The sequence below is a fragment of the Pelmatolapia mariae genome, linkage group LG10_11, assembly GCF_036321145.2.
Source record: "Pelmatolapia mariae isolate MD_Pm_ZW linkage group LG10_11, Pm_UMD_F_2, whole genome shotgun sequence".
Classification (NCBI taxonomy): Eukaryota; Metazoa; Chordata; class Actinopteri; order Cichliformes; family Cichlidae; genus Pelmatolapia; species Pelmatolapia mariae.
In genome coordinates, this window is record NC_086236.1 from 44,948,679 (window position 1) to 44,965,580 (window position 16,902).

The 16,902-nt window shown below is 39.2% G+C and overlaps 1 protein-coding gene across 1 annotated transcript in view; it reads right to left on the minus strand.

Moving 5' to 3' along the window:
• The window catches only part of LOC134637915 (F-actin-uncapping protein LRRC16A-like), a 72,006-nt gene that overhangs the window by 39,001 nt on the left and 16,103 nt on the right, over nucleotides 1-16,902 (minus strand). The window contains exons 3-4 of the mRNA XM_063488477.1: nucleotides 5,515-5,565; nucleotides 239-298 (exon numbers count right to left, since the gene is read on the minus strand). Coding sequence (XP_063344547.1) covers nucleotides 239-298; nucleotides 5,515-5,565 — 111 coding nt within the window. The remainder of the gene's footprint in view (nucleotides 1-238; nucleotides 299-5,514; nucleotides 5,566-16,902) is intronic.

Here is a 16,902-nt window from a genome sequence, read left to right on the forward strand (position 1 = left end):
TGCCTATTGTCTCACTGACTATCTAATGCTTCATTTTTTAATCGTAATGCTTTAAACAGCATCTAGACAGGTTACAGCTATAACACAGATGATGCACTTTAACAACAAAAGATGAATTTTTGTAAAAATGGAAGAACAATTTAAAGGAATAGCTGGACAGCTTCAACTTTGTTCTTACTCTTAACATGAGAATGAAGGACTGTAGTGTGAAGCTTTTTTCTTTAATATTTTTCTGTACCTGCGTTGGCTTGTTGCAAGCAATTCCCTGGATCTCCAGATAATTAAAGGAGTGTTCCACCTAAAAGAAGAGAACAGATGTCCCATTAAAATTTTAATATCATCCAATGGCACGACCTTGTACTGAGGATAAGTGACAGCGACACAGATACTGCAGATACAGGATTTTTAAATATCTGTATCGGCATCGTTCTTAAACAATACAGATATTTTATTTAAATAGAGGATAATCCTATATATCAGCCAATATATTTTTTCTTCCAGACACACAAGCATAAACAGATTTCTCTAAAATTCGCTAAGATAGTTGTTTTTTTAAACCCACACCCTGTCTGACGCTGCTCAGATCAGCTGGGTGTTGGACTTGTGGATTTCCAAATATGTGTGCTGCCAAAAAGGGATTTGCAAGACACCCTTCACTGGATAAACTATGCAACTTTAACACTCAAACATCGTCAAGCTTGTTTTGCCATTCCCTATTTCACTTTATAAATTTTTATTTATCATCTGTTACAAATACAGATACCAATGGATTACCATATACCAACCTGATATCGGGCAATATCGGGCTCTGAAATCCATTGGTTTAGCTTTAGTGCAGATCGCGCTGAACTACAAGTTATTACATTCTAGTGCTACCATACTGTTTAAGAATATGCTGGTTGATATTAAGAAGAACAATTATAACAACCGAAAAAGAAAAGAGAGAAGAAGAATATTAGGAATAAATTGGTGTAGTGCACTAACTCTCTATCTAATGAGTCCTGCTTAAAAGTGTCTGTGTCACAGTTAATAAGTCAGGTTGCAGTAATTTAATCTTCCAACACCGACTCACACAGACAAACTTGTTTTAAAGTCATATTTGGTGTTACATCTAATTGGCTGTTTTTCCATCACAAATACTTGCATCTCAGTTTTTAGTCAAGTCCAGTGGAAATAAAATAAAACAACTACATATGACGCAAGCTGTTCAACTTCTTGTGGCTTTCCCCTCCTTTGCACCATTTCAAATGTACTTTTTAAACTGTTTGAACTGAGTATGGCTCTCTTACAGCTTAAACAGAACACAAAATATACTGAATCATCATTCAAAAGACAGTCTATCAAAACATGAGGCTAGAGAAACCTAAAGCAGTCTTGCATCTGAATGTTTTATTTCTGCTTCAAGAGAGCAACGCAGGACTGAGGAGACAAAGAAAAGCAGCAACTTGCCCTTACAGACCTTAAAAGGACAGAAACTGAGATTCTTTTAAATGAGATTGGAAACCTGTGCATACAAATGCCTTCTGCTTTATACCGAGTGCAGTTTTCCTCTGCTACTTGCTCTCCCACAAACACATACAGTGCCTGAGGGTAGGCCAGAGAGCAGGGCCAGACTATTCCAGGTGGGCGCTGTGTTCCTGAGGCTTGGCTCAGAGATGAGAGGAGGGAGAGGATAAGCAGACTGTCTGTCTACTGTCTGACTACAGTATGCATTGTGTGTGTGTGTGTGTGTGTGTGTGTGTGTGTGTGTGTGTGTGTGTGTGTGTGTGTGTGTGTGTGTGTGTGTGTGTGTGTGCGTGCGTGTGCGTGCATTTGGTTTCGTAGTGCTTGTGGTTACTAAATCCACAATAAACACACAATAGCAACTCTCTCATTCAAGGTGCTGTGTAAAAACACCCCGCCCCCCAATTTATATTCAGCGCTTACTTTAATGTGAACTGACTTTTAAAGAAGAAATTAGCATAACTAATGTGAATACAGCAGAAGAAATCAGCTCAGTTAATGACATGTTTCTCAAATAAAACAAAGCAACAGACTCCATTAGCTGTTATTGTTATATAGGGAGGTTTGGTAAGTTTTAACAGGGTAGAAGGCTACCAACTGTAAGACACTAAATTAATCTTAAAGAGGAATATACAGGTGTTGAACTATTCCACATCAATAGTTATTAAAGATTTTGATGCTCATTTGTTACTGCAAAGTGTTGTTTGCTGCAATATGTATCCATAATGCAAAATAGGTCAATCAGTTTATTTATTTCAGCCTGTAAAAAGGTGTGGCTCTAATCTGAAAGGACTTAAATCAGTGTGGTGATGAAATCTGGGCTTCAGCCATTGGCGATGGCCAGCTCCATGCTGGGAGGTGTATGGAACCAAATGCCTGAGTAATTGCATCATTCACTCATTCGTTCACTGCCCGTCTGTCAGTCTAACGGGTCACACTATACCTAAGTTTATCTGAAAGATATTTATTATAACTGTTAATATTGAGGATGCTGCTGACCATTTGTATTTCAGTTTTTAATGAGATAATGGACACTGACTATGTTTTGTATATCAAAGGTATGCTCAGTGTGATCTTTTATTACATAAACTCCATTTATTCTGACATCAAACAAAAGACAACCGAGCTGAAGAGCACACAGGTGAGGCTACAAAAATAAACAGAGACAAAAGGCAAGAAGGAAGATCTGAATGAATGTGTGTGTGAGCATGTGTGCATGCTTTTAGGAAGACACTGGCAGACAGCGAGGCCCTGGAGCTTCTCAAGAGGAGCCAAAGCATCAATCGAAGCAGCGCACACACACAGAAACCCACTGACAAGCACATGAGAGAGTTAGAGGGGGATTTCAGCTATAACTAAGAGGAGAAATATAATGTCTAATGTTTAACTGAGGTTTTACTTTTATACACTAAAAACACTTCAACATTAAGGCCTTGAGCTGCCTTCAGGAAAAAAATACGGATGAAATCCCCATCCTATAGTTTGTGCTCCTATAGGGTTTTAAAGTATTACCACTTTTTATGCATAATAGATGAGTGCTCAAGTAGAAAAACACTATACAAGAATCTGTGCATTTACCTTTTACCATAAAATAATACAAAATCATCTGTTGTATTATTAAAAAAAAAACAAACAGCTTTCAACAGAAGGTGAGTACTGAGGATCCAGAGTGAGGAGAAGCTAAACTTTATTTAGGATTGATTGATCTTGGCTGTGAAATAGACTTTACATTAGAAAAGTAAATTTAAGAGAAATATGGTAACAATCTTTTACTTTTTCTAGTTTTATTTTTTAATAACAGGCACCAAGAAACCACCCATAACATTAGTGCATTAGTTGGCACTAGTGAATGAATACTACTACTACTACTACTACTACTACTACTACTACTAATAATAATAATAATAATAATAATAATAATAACAACAACAACAATAATAAAGGATCTTTAATGAGTTTTATATGAAAAAAGGAAAAAGACTAGAGGAAAAAGATTTGCCAACTACAACAAATTTGGATTTGAAACCTTTTTGTTGATGCAAAAATTAGTCAATCACAAAATGAATCGCAAAACTGTAATTTTTCCTCAAAAAAAAGAAAAAAATTCCAGCTTCTGGTTCGAAAAAATAGATTTTCTGCCTGTCAGCTTAATGTAATATAAATTCATTTAAAACAAAGTCAATCCACTGAAGACAAGATACTAGTTATCCCATTGACCTTTGGCATTGTAGTGAGTGGGGGATGGAAACGGAGGTGTCAGAGTAAGAGAAACGGATAAACTAATGGATTATTGAAAAAGATTGGCAGGATAAGAGTGAGAAAAGAAATAGGAGAGGAAAGGTGATCTGTGGCTGTGATCTGGCTAACCAAAGAAAGACAGAGGTTTCACTACAAGAGAAAGAACTGTCTCCCAACAGAAGAGGTGTTTAAGCCAAGAAAAGAAAAAAAGGTGGAAAAAGATCCGAATGCAGGATGAGATATGGGGGCTACCAAGAGGGGGCAGTTCTTTATAAAGCAGGTGTCTAATCCCTCTGGTCAAAAGACAGCAGACAGATAAAAAACAGATGCAGAACCAGCTAAATAAACAGACTTTAAATTTGTGGCTCATAACACTGGAAACTTTTCCAAAGTGGAAAATTATGTTATGTGAAAGAGTGAACTATGATATTTTCTGTGTTCAGTCAATCAACCAACTGCACTGTCTCCAGGGCACCTTATTCACTGGAGAGCAGGCAGCTTTTTCTTTTAAAATAAGGTGGCATGCAATATTGCGACTGTTAAAGCTTTCCTGTCCTGTCAGGCGAGTCCAGATTTTGTAGGTGTTTTCGATATACAGCCACATCCCTGTTTAGGTTTATGACTCTAAGCTTTGGTTATGCATGTGGTCAGGCTAGAGGCTATTTTTGACAATGAGTCACTACTACTGCTGAAAACTGCTGACACTGAAAACGTGCTTAATCACTTTTTTTTGTTTCATTAGCATTAGCAGCCGCAACAGCATGGATGGTACTGTATCCACCTTGTGGGTCTGTGTGTGTCATGTGTACCTTGACAAGTATAAATAGAAGATCAAGCTTTAAAAAAAATGAGCTCAAAGATGGCCAGAAAAGCCAGTAAACCCTTGGCCACTGGCTCATCCACTTCACACTCCTGTAATACATTCTGCTTATTTTTTTTCTTTAGCAGAATATTACAGATGCAGGATTGGACAAAACTATTTTAAACAACTTTTATTGTGCAAAAACAGCAGCACAAGTCTGCTGTTAACCTTGATAATACATGTAGTGATGGTAACAGTAGTTTTGCATGAACATCTGTGTTGTGTTACTGCACTGCTGGTTTTTATGTGGTAGTGGTGACTTTGCTTGTAAAGATGATGAGGGATATTTCAGTGCTGGTGACAGTTACCATCTGCACTGCATTATCGCACCACTGTATAACAGAATTTGCCAGCAAGCTTTAGAGCTGCTTCAGGTACACAAACTTAAAAGTAACTATTTACATCCAAAACTGCTCCCTGTATCACCAGTGAGAACAAATGATGAATCGCTAACTCTGCTGTAAGGAAATATCACACACTGCTGCTTGCAACAAGCATTACAACATTAATAATGAAGAGAAAACAGTGCTACTGTGTGTAATAAAAGAGTTGCAACACACTGATCATTATTCAGACAACAAGCAGCTTGTTGTTTTGGTTTTATGGTCATGAACCTTTTGGTTCAGTCTTCATATTCTGAAATTAAACACAAAAATGTTAATATACATTTTTTAAGTTTGTGTTTTTCTCTCACAACAAACAAGTAGTGAAAGAGGAGAATGAAGCAAGTTGGCAAGGAAAATCCCAGAAACCGTTTCCAGAAAACTTTCCAAGAAGTTCCAAAACTTCTGAAGTGATTTCAACAGTTTAATATGATTTATTTAAATGGAAAAATGAACCCTAAAAGTACTTTTCTAACACAATACTACACTCTTCATTTAGTAAAGTATACTATTCTCAACTGCGCTTACCTTGGTAGGAATGCGTGCCGTCAAGAGGTAGGCTCGGTAAGATGCGAGAGCCTAGGGGAGAACGGAGACAATAATGAGTATGTTGCTGTAAATATACACTGTGAACAACAAGAACCAGGAAATGACAAAGAACACAAAGAGCTGCTCTGGTGACTCATCAGGATGAAAAGACTTGTGACTGTGAAGCATCTCTGTGAAAAGAGTGTAAGAGAAAGATTCATTGACACTTGAAACATAGAACTAATAACATTGAAACATTTGTTAAAGTCTCTTTATCAGCTCAGCTCACTAAAGATACACATGCTCTGCTGCACTAACATTCTTTAGACACTACCCAGCAGAGCTTACGCACACATTAAATGGTCTTTAATCTGCCAGCTCTCTAATACAAAGTCCTTTTGAGGCCTGAATGCACCCATGTAAGAACAGTGGTGGTAATGGTCCAGTGAATCTGCAAGGAGCAAGTGGTATTCATGTATCCAGTTTCCTGCAAACTCTACTGAGGTAGCTCCCTTACTTAAACCAAAGCAGTAAGAAGATGTCTGCATATAAGAAAGGGCAACTTTCGCATGATGTCCCACCTCAAGTCGCCCAACAATGTCCAGAATTCACGTTTAAAAGATGGTTTAGGCAGGCAGCACAGCTTCTCATTGTGAGGCCATAATAGGTCAGCGTGTTTTTCATGACTTTGTGTTTGTGTTGCATCTCCCTGCTGAATAAACTGTCTTTATCATGTGTGTTTATGATGGAACACAGCGAGGGCAGAGCTTACTTATGTTGCTGGTCTGTGAAAGGCTCAACCAGGCATATCTCTAATGCACAAACACAAGCAGACAAGCAGCTTTGAAAGGTCATTTGGCTGAACTGGTTTGATGCCTCACAAGGAGTATAATGTTGTTTTGGAGATGTTCCTCGTAATATTAACAGTGAAAACGATGTAATTTCAGTCAGGATTACTACAGTCAAAAAAAGCTATTTATCTGCAGTCATGTTGTGGGACCTCCCCTGCTTTAATTTGTACATACGTACAGATGTCAAAAGTATAACACCCAAAGAACAGACAACCCCTAAAATAGGGTTGATGTGGGTTGCAAAGCGACTTGCAGACATATTGCGTCTGAAGGCAGGCTATCCGTCCATATCCATTTTCCACTAAATCAATTCAGGGAGGAAGTTGGATGCGTAAAGTGAACAAACTTTATCATACGGGCACCACAAAATAATCGAGAAGAACAGGAGAACAAAGGTTTCAACCTTTAAGAAGTAACAAAAGATTAACATCAAAAAGACATAATGTAACATTTTAAAGACAAAGGCATGGATCATAACACTGCTTTTTCTCCTGCCAAAAAGTATCACAGCACAGCAAAGATTGACCTTTAAACCGTTAGAGGGACACTGCCACCCTTTTCAAAGGAAACACCCTGCTTGGTCAGCAAAGATACACACCAGGAAGAGATATTTGTTTTACACTAATCATTTATCGGCATTTTACGTTCTTGATGATCTGTTAAATTGGCTAGCCTCTAAAATTTCACGATTTCTGCAGTCAGGGCTCACACCACATGGACTAAAATGCCTTAATAGCCAAAACCCCAAATCAACCTCTGGCCACCGACCTTTGCTGAATGTCATTCCCCTGCTCTATTTACCCAAAATATGAAATCTAACAGGCATAGGGCCCAAAAAAAACAAACAAACATGTTCTCCATTTAATGTGTCTGACGAAGAGTCTGAAATCCTAATACACTCAGTTTACTTTAAAAAAAAAGTATATTTGTTGTTGGTTAATCAACTTCCTTCTGTCAGAGCTGAAATAGCCCAAACTGTTTATCTGTGTCATACTTACAGTTTAAATAATTTTGGTAAAGCCAATCAGATTTTGGGGGGAAAACTGCCACAAATGCCGCAAGTATTGAATTAACTCAAAAACATTCTCAATCTTAACATGCAGGCTACAGAGAAAGACAGCTTACATCTGCTAAGCTTGGCACACTACAAAAAAAAAGAGGTAGCAGAAAAAAAGAGAACAGAAGTTAGAGAAAACTGATCAGAAGGTTTAGAAGCAGAAAAGCAAAGTGAAAGAATACAAACAAAACATAAGGAGGAGAGAATAACAGGTTTCTTGAAACAATGACTGATTTGAAGGTCAGGACAGGAAGAGAGAAAACACTGAAGCAAGTCTAGAGACTGTCAAAATCTTTTTTTATAGACGTGAAAAGAGAAACAGAGGGATGAAAGACACGGTTTAAAGGAATGACAGTGCTTCCCAGCCCTCTGTGGCTCAGCTTCACTGGCAGGGTTTGCATGGTTTGATGTGATGGAGACAGACAGGCAGGCCTGTATGGCCAAAGATAACCTCTTCTAAAGAGCACCAGTCACTGCTGCTACTCTCAAATCTCCTCTCATTGTCTCAGTATCATTTCTGCACTGTAGCACTCATTTAGATACAATGTGTCTGCAGGTGTACTAGTGATGGAATACATTTCATTTCTCCTTAAGGGGTAAATAAAGATACAAATTTTATTTAAAGATCACTTTAGTTTAATATCTGAGGAAAGTGTAGAGACTGTAACTGATGCAACTGAGATGGATATACATAATCCATAATTTGGGCAATAACTTTACAGTTTATATTGCAACGAGTTTGTTTAACCTTGGGAACTGTTAAAGGGGCTCTCCAGCTGCTTTACACAGTTGAGATTAGTCATCACAAGGGGCAGTATTCAACTAGTGGAAACTGCTCTAAAATATCTTCTGTGGCTCTGGAGGAAGTTTCCAAAGTTAAAAAAATATATACTTGTTGACGTCAATACAATTATTTTTTAGTCCCAATATAGTGGCTAAAGCAGTTTCCCCCTGGGAGATTAGTATCCTGATTCTGATTAAAGGTCAACATATCTATATTTGATTATTATTTACTTAATCAATTTCTTCATTGAGTTACTGGAATAAAAGCTGTATTTTGATCTCAATTCCTTATACAGTTATATTATTATAAGCAGTTTCTTCTTGCAAATGGTAATTACAAATAGCTGAGGTGACTGAGGTTTTGTCTTACATGTCCAGTCTTTGTAAATTGCAAATTTAAAGAACTGTAAATAATCCAGTACTTAAATTAAATCAATTAAAGTAATGCAGATCAGTCACATACTTTGAAAAGGATACGTTTACTTCCTGCCAAAATAAATTCAGCACCCCTTATAACAAATTCAAAGAGTTTCACAAACTTTAAGCTGCCACAGCCTCTTTAATTTTTCCTTTAGCTTTCCTTACTGCCATCCTCCTCCTGTCAACGCATGATCGCCCCTCGGCACTCTCTCAGTGCACCGCTTTCTCCATCTGCACTTTAGAGTGGACAAAGGCACAACGACCCATGACCCCCCCTCTACAACGTCCCCTCTACCTCTCTCTGTCTTTGCTATCTGTCTTAAGTGGATTTAAGCCTTGAGCCTTCCCATCAGCCAGTGATTTCACAGCGACCACCATCGTACGTTCAGCTCCACTCAGCCAACCAGATGGCAGCACCATTGAAGCATGTCTGCAAGACCAGAGAGAGCATCTGCTATTACACACACCCTCTTTCTCTCTCTCTCTCACTGTAATACACACAGAGACACACTAGCATTCACACACATCCTGGTGGCTCACATGCAAGATAACTGCCACAAGCTCTAAAGCACCATTTGTCTTCTTGGCCTGAAACACATACCACCGGCAGACAGACACACATACGCACACATATACACAAACATCTGACACAGAGCTTTAGATACAAATCATTTTTGCTTTGTGCACATGTAAAAGAACCCACAAAAACAAACCAAAAAAACTTGCAGTTAAAACACAAAGAAGTACAGGCCAAGAAGACCGAACCACTTTTAGGATTAGCAATAAATCCACAGATCTGAAAAGTGTAAAAGTGTGTGTGTGTGTGTGTGTGTGTGTGTGTGTGTGTGTGTGTGTGTGTGTGTCTTGTCTCTGTTGTGTAGTCCATTCATACTTTTATCATTTCTAGATTATTTTTTGGCTGTCAAATTGTCAACACCCGCCCCTCCCATCTCCCGCCCGCCAACCCATTTATCCACACAAACACACTTTGCGTTGCTATGGCAACTGCTGCCCCATACTGCAAACACACATTTGTGAATACACTAAAAGACGCTCGCACATGAAAGCCGTACACTGCAGTGCCAAGTCTTGCCTGAGAATGTCAATGAGTTTTCACACCCTTAAAACAACTCTCACTTTGGCCTACAGTTAGTCTGAATCTCTGTAGGAACCGGAGCCGCACAGAGCAGCGTTTCATCTGCGGCCATTCAGCTGTGGCAGCACTCAACCACAGGAAATCTTCCCCCCACCAAAAAATGCTTTATTCATCCATCATGTCTTGGGGTGCATTCACACTCAGTTATAGCCATCAATCACACGGTTTCAAATGTATTCCTTTTCATTTGGTTTGTTGTGGGTGAGAGAAATGTCCAAAATTAAAACTAAAAACAAAATAAAAAAAAGCAACAACATTTGTGGCACTGTCAAAGATACTTATGTGTCCCAGAGCAAAGAAATCAACCCAGAGTAGCAGTGCCAAGAACTGAAGTGGTGACTTGAGGCTTGCTCCGGGAGAGAGTCATTCCACGTAAGAATAAGACCCCTAAGCTAAAAACAGAATGAGTTACTTCAGCTAATTTACCTCTTAAAATTTATTTAAGCAAATTTATTTATTTTGGTTTACCCTCACCCTTTTACACTTCAAAAGGGCCTAAAGATAAGAGCATGGCTACTTTGACTCACAGGTTGATACACTGGTGGTGTATCTGATGTCCCGGTGTTGTTCCTGCATCATCATAATAATCTATCTATAGATATATAAAATGCCTTTGTTTATATAAACCTCTCTTCTGGAACAAATAGTAGGCATTTTAAAATGTTTTCCTTATCCAGCAAATATACCATCAAGCTAGGGTTTGGTCGTTAGCCAAATTTTGTTTACTCGTGTTTAGCTTACTTCTTGGCTAATGCTAACTGAATACTCAGACAGTAGTCAACTGCAATGCTGATCCTGGATGAACATCATTATCATGAGGTTGTAGTAACAAAACCAGTGTGGGGATAAGAGGTCATGTGAGTAGCCAGCGGTTGTCTGTTAGGGTTCACTTGTGCTAAATGGAGTCATAAGGTTAGACTGTGTGTGCTGCCTCCTCTAGCATTTTCAGTGCAGCTATCTGCCAGATAATATGGCTTGCTGTATGGCTGGTTGTACTAACAGACCATCCAAGAAGTCTGCTCTGAGGCCTTAGTACTAATTAGCAGGTATTTATGTCCATGTAATGGACTCATAGAGCCTGTGGGTACACCTTCTGACCAAGCACACTGGTATTAGCTTGAAACTCTACCCTCCAAAGCCAAAAGTAAGCCTATCATTTTTTTCTTGGACAAACTATGACTCACCAGAAATTTTGGCAGCAGGGAGGTAAAGTGTTTAACTAATTGTTTCAATCATTTTATGCTGAAGCCAAAACATCTTCAGTCAGTGGATAGCACAGAGCCAGCACAACATCCCCTCAATCCACTGCTGACACAGACTCTTTATTGCATAACTAATGCCAGACATGTCCTTCACTATGTCTAACATTAACGAGTCATGATGTGCTGGCTGAAACTGTCAACACAGCACAATAAAAGAGTATTTTTTAAGGCTATGCACCACAAAAAGTAAAGAGGAGAGAGCTAGAGAGAGAGAAAGAGTGGCATTGAGACAGAGAGGGAGACTGTGGGTGAAGGCGAGCGAGGGCGGTGGTAGACCAAACCCAGTGAAATAACTTAATAGAGCTTAAGTGCTATTTTGCTGATAAGAAGCCGTGATGTAAATCCAATCACACGGGAAGACATTTAATGAAGGGAAGTGTTGCAAAGCTGTTTTATCTCTGTCAAAACAAATGCTGCTGTGATGACCTTCTCTGCTGTTACTACACTGAAATCCGTCAGCTCTCCGTGGATCCAATGTAGTGAATTTCTCTCATTTCCTCTCTTTTATTCCATAATCTCTTAATGTGCCCATTCTTCTGTGGGCTCATTGTGCCTCACTGTATTTTAAATACTATGCACAAATGTGAGATTTGTATGCTCGTCTTTATGCCGTGGAATGTATGAATATTAAAAAAGAAAAAAAATAATCATGGCACAGAAAAACCCATGCTGTGGAAGAAGGAGAATGCTCAGGTTATTTTTCCTTCTTGTTCAGCCTTTATCTCAAACTGAATGCCATCATAAAGAAATATAAACAGAAAAACTCTCTTGCATGCACAGCACATATAATTGCTCATGCTAGTGTGTGTGTGCACGTATATGTGTGGCGAGTATGTAAAGAGAAGGCATACCAAGAGACTCAAACCACTGTCTGCTCATATCTTGGAGCGATCAGGGATGGTGTAACTCAGTGTAAGAGAGGGCTGATGATCACTGGACTGGAGCAGCTATTATAAAAAGGAAAATACTACAATATAATCTGTGCCACGTCTACTTCATACGTAATCCGAGCGGGTTGGGTCGCCAGGGTTTTTGGATTCAATGCGTCAATAGTATAGAAGTGGATTTAAATAGATCAGTGAATACTCAATAGTAGGGCTGCACGATTAATCGTTAGAAAATCGCGATCTCGATTCATACTTACGTGCGATCTCATTTCCAAATGACAATGATTTAAAAAAAAAAAAAAAAAAAAAAAAAAAAAAAGACGACGATTGTACCGCATTTTGATCCGGGACATAACCTGCATGAAAACAAGCGCTCACTCTTCCTGCTCAACAAATGACAAGGGCGGAGCCTTATACCACGTGATACAGAAGCTGTGCCGTGATGCTCAAATTGGCAGGAAAGAAACAACAGAGAACACGTCAGGGATGACGAGAAAGTGACAGGAGAAAATCTGTCCCGGTCAACCACCCAAACATCAATAACGGGAACCTTATACAGCGCTTCCCTATACACGTCGAACTCCCGCAGGCACAAAGAAATTATGGAGGCTATTACCTATCACCTGACCAAAGATATGGCTCCCATCAACACTGTGCAAAACGAGGGATTTAGGAAAATGATCAACACCCTAGACCAGGGGTCGGCAACCTGCGGCTCCGGAGCCGCATGCGGATCTTTAGTCCTTCTACGGCTCCGCGTGGTTTGGGGAAATAAATAATTTTTTGTAAGTAATTAGCTAAAGTCTATTTTATTTATATTAGTTCTTTTTTTAACTCGTAGTTCTAAATTGGAAGATTATTGTGATATTGAAATATAAATATAAAATTATATTCTATTAGGTTTTGATCGATCAAAATAAGCGTGACACCTACGGAAGCCGATATAGCCGCCGAAACGCCGTGCGAGACTTTCAACCCCAGGCAGGCCAATTATGGATCTTCGGATCCACATTATGTCAGCAGCTGTTCTCCAAAAACAAACACGTTCACCCCTCACAGACGGCAGCTTACAGTCGTGCGTATAGATGAAAGTGACTTCGTACAGCCCCGATCGTACAGCAGACGCTGTGCGCAGAGGTTCAGGAGCGGAAGTCCCATTGTAAACAAGTTCAAAATGTGTTAATTACAAAATTAAAATGTAATTTTCTCTGTAGCACTTCATGCATTTAAGCAACACACCTTAGTTGTTCACACAAAGCATAAAGGTAAAAAAAAAAAAACAATATATACAGTGTTATGTTCATTTTAGATGTCAAAAAGTATTTGCGGCTCCCAGAGTTTTCTTTTGTGTGGAAATCGCGTCCAAATGGCTCTTTGGGTGTTAAAGGTTGCTGCTCCCTGCCCTAGACAAACGCTACACAGTGCCGTCCCGCAACTATTTTTCTATTGTTGCACTACCTGCTCTGTACACGCAGTGTCGAGCAACGGTGGAGACGGAATTTCAAGCAGTACAACATTTTGCGGCAACAACAAAATGTGAGGCATTTATTGTTTTTATGTTTATTTATTGTTTTTATGTTCAGTTTCAACTGTTACGAAGTTGATGTGCAGTTAATAAGTGCTATAAATATTTATATTGGAAAAGAAAATCGTGAGAGAATCGTGATCTCAATTCTAAGCAAAAAAATCGTGATTCTCATTTTTTGCTAAATCGTGCAGCCCTACTCAATAGCATGGTGTGCCACCCTTTTTACTGTTAATGAAAAAGACAAAATAATAATAATAATAATATAGTCAATTATTATTATGGTCGCTTATCCAACTGCTCCTTGAATTCAATTTGTTTTTATTTACTGCCTTAAAAAAAAAGTAATGCAATATTGTGGCTCATGGATCCAATATTATTACACTTGTGAGCCACAACAGAAGAGCCACCTGCCTAGTGATGCTGACAGAGGACCAATTTTGGTCCTGTAGGTTGAGGAATCGGGACTTGATGCATCAGACTTGTTCCTGTGCGTCATTTGGATGTTCCTATAGTGCTTCCTTCAACCATGACAATTTCTTGATTGATTCTTTCTCTATTAGGGTTTGTTCAGTCTGTCTGCATTTTTGGAAAGGCGTAATTATCCCACATCTCCTTCAGAACAGCTCTCTCTTTAAAATGACTTTAATGTAAGGTCATTACAGCACTAAAATACTAAAACTGTGCTGAGATAGCAGCTGGTTGGTTGTCAGCTGGCTTAAAAAATTAAAATTAAATTTAACAAAGAAAAAAAATTCGCATTTACACTTATTTGCAAAGTTTTTGTTTCAGAGAAAAGTAATCCCACATGGATCAAATTTTTTAGGTCTGAAAGACTTCCATAACAAGACTGGGATAACACTAATTACAGATCGCTGTCAAGAAGATATTCTTAAGGAAGGGAAACAAGGAGAAAAGGTGCAGGTATACCAAATTACACAAAAACTGGACTGAAAAATAAGTGGCAACAAGACCGATGGAGTGATGAACCCAAAATTTAAATTTTTTGTTAAAATTAGATGTTAGTATGTACAAGAGGAGGTCAGGAGAGAGGTACAACAACTAGTGTCTACAGCCATTGTGGAAATTCTGTCATGGCTTGGGGCTGCATTTCAACCTGCAGTGTTGGGGAACTTGTCAAAAATTTGATGGCATTAGGAACTCATTAGAGTACCTTTAGACTTTGCTCAAGAATGCAATACCATTTGGAAAGTGTCTGATTGGCATGGCTTCATTCGTCAGCATGACAATGATCTCAAACACACTACCACTCAGTAGAACATCATAAGCCATGCACTGACCTCCCTAAAGCTTGGAACTTAACATTATGGAAGCAGAATGGAAGAAAAGGCAGCCAATACCCAATGAAGAACTTTGAATGTCCTTATAAAATCCTGGAGAACTATTCCTGAATACGAGTTAAAGAAAGGTTGTCTAAGAGAGCTCATGTCGTGTTAAAGTATAAAAGTTGCTATACTAAATGTTGACTTTCAACCTGCTTTTGCCTTAAATACTGTATTTATATGTTTGTTTGCACATTTTGATAAATCACTTCACTTATATATTTTAAAGCATCCACAAAACAAACACATAATTTTCGTCTGCAGAGGAAACGCGCTCTTCTGTGTTCCTGCCATATGCCTGCAGTGGGAAAAGTCTCTGGTACCAAAGATAACCCCTTATCTCCACTGATAGAGTAGGAAGACTCAGTCGGACTAACACAGAAGTAATCACCGGTGGGATTTGCGTAGAGGTCGAGTTGAACCTAAATTGGCTCCAGAAAAGGCTCCCCTAACCATTCTATATTCAGGCAGAGAAATCATTTATTTTACATTGATTCTCCACAGCTAAGATAAGCTGCTGACGGTGCAGCTGAGGTCTGCTCCTCTAATGTCTGCAGACTCACGCTACGCCAAAACCACAGCACAACGCCAGTATGTAGTACCTTTTCCTAGTACAGCATGGGTTATAAAATAGGAGACATGATTATGTACAGTTTAGTCTTCTGTCTGCAACCCCAGTTGAGAAAAATGCCAGCATGCCAAACACTGCACAATAATAATGGAGACAGCTCAAATGGCTAATAATGCACCATGTTCCAGTTATGAATGAAACCATCCTGCAGTGCATATCCCTCCCACACTACACCAGCAGCCGTGAAGAGAACTGAACGAGAGACGTCAATTTTCTTTTATCACTGCCTGTTCATCATTCTGCGTTTTACTGCTGGAGAGATGAGCGCAGTGAGGAACAAAGGTGGCTGACAGTGCTACTTCCCTGAACAGATTTGATTGGCTGGTCTCATCAGACCACAGCTGCAATGAGCCGAGGCATCAATAACTGTGGTGTCTGATTATGTTACATTTCAAGCTTTATTCTATTTTCATTGTTACTGCTGCTTTTTTTTCTTCTTTTAGTCAGAATAGAAGCTGTCAGCATATATGCACAAGGTCTTAAATAATGAATAGAAAACAATGTAAGCTTGAGCAACGGAAATGTATCACAGCACTTTAGAGGCAAAAAAAAAAAAATCCATGCAGCAGTTGACATATTAGTCTCCAGACTAAACCCAAAAAACATTTTTGCATATTGAATCAGGCACCATAGATTATCTCTGCGTGCTGCTTCTGTCCCTAACAAGTTTAAAATGCTGTTAACCTCCTAACACAAAATATCTGTGCACTCAAAGGGCCAGTGACTGTGCTTTCAGATTAGGACTATACTCTAATTTCCAGGTCCAGGATAGGTATCATGGTTTTATAGCTTAACACATGGGAATAACACCGGTCACCCCTTAGAGCAGTGCCACAGCCTGCACACCATCCTCTACGAGCTGTGTCCGTGTTTAGGTTACAGAGATAAGGAGGAACCACAGGGGCTCATTCATTCATCAGCATGCCAGCCAGACACAATGAGGAGGTTGGGTGGGGGTGTGTGTGTTTGTGTATGTGTGCATGTGAACGTGTGTGTAGCTATTTGACTGTGAGCCAGTTTGTGGGCAAATCGGATATCACTGTAGACCACTGAGATTAAAGAGTGAGACAGTGAATCACATGAAAAGAAAGAGACAGCAAAGGAGGTGAGAGTGCCATTTTTACAACCAAAGTAACAAAAAAAATCAGAGTGGAAAACCTCTAACAGTAATACAGTAAGGACTGACACAGACAAAGGCAGAGCAATCAAAGGGAGGAGGGAGGGGGTTGGCATTACCCGTGGTTTCCCTCTGGAGCGACAAGATAACATCAGCTGGTAGTAATAACACACGCAAACTCAGCGCTGGGCACTAGGCTTAAGCTGTATCACAGTATTAGGGGATGCCAGGTTAGAAATCCAGACAGTATCAGTAAATATATTATACAAAAAAAGGAAGAAAGAAAAACAGATGTGGCTCTTTCTATGAAACCATTAAACAGGTGATGTATTGAGGTCACATATTGCTGTGCACTG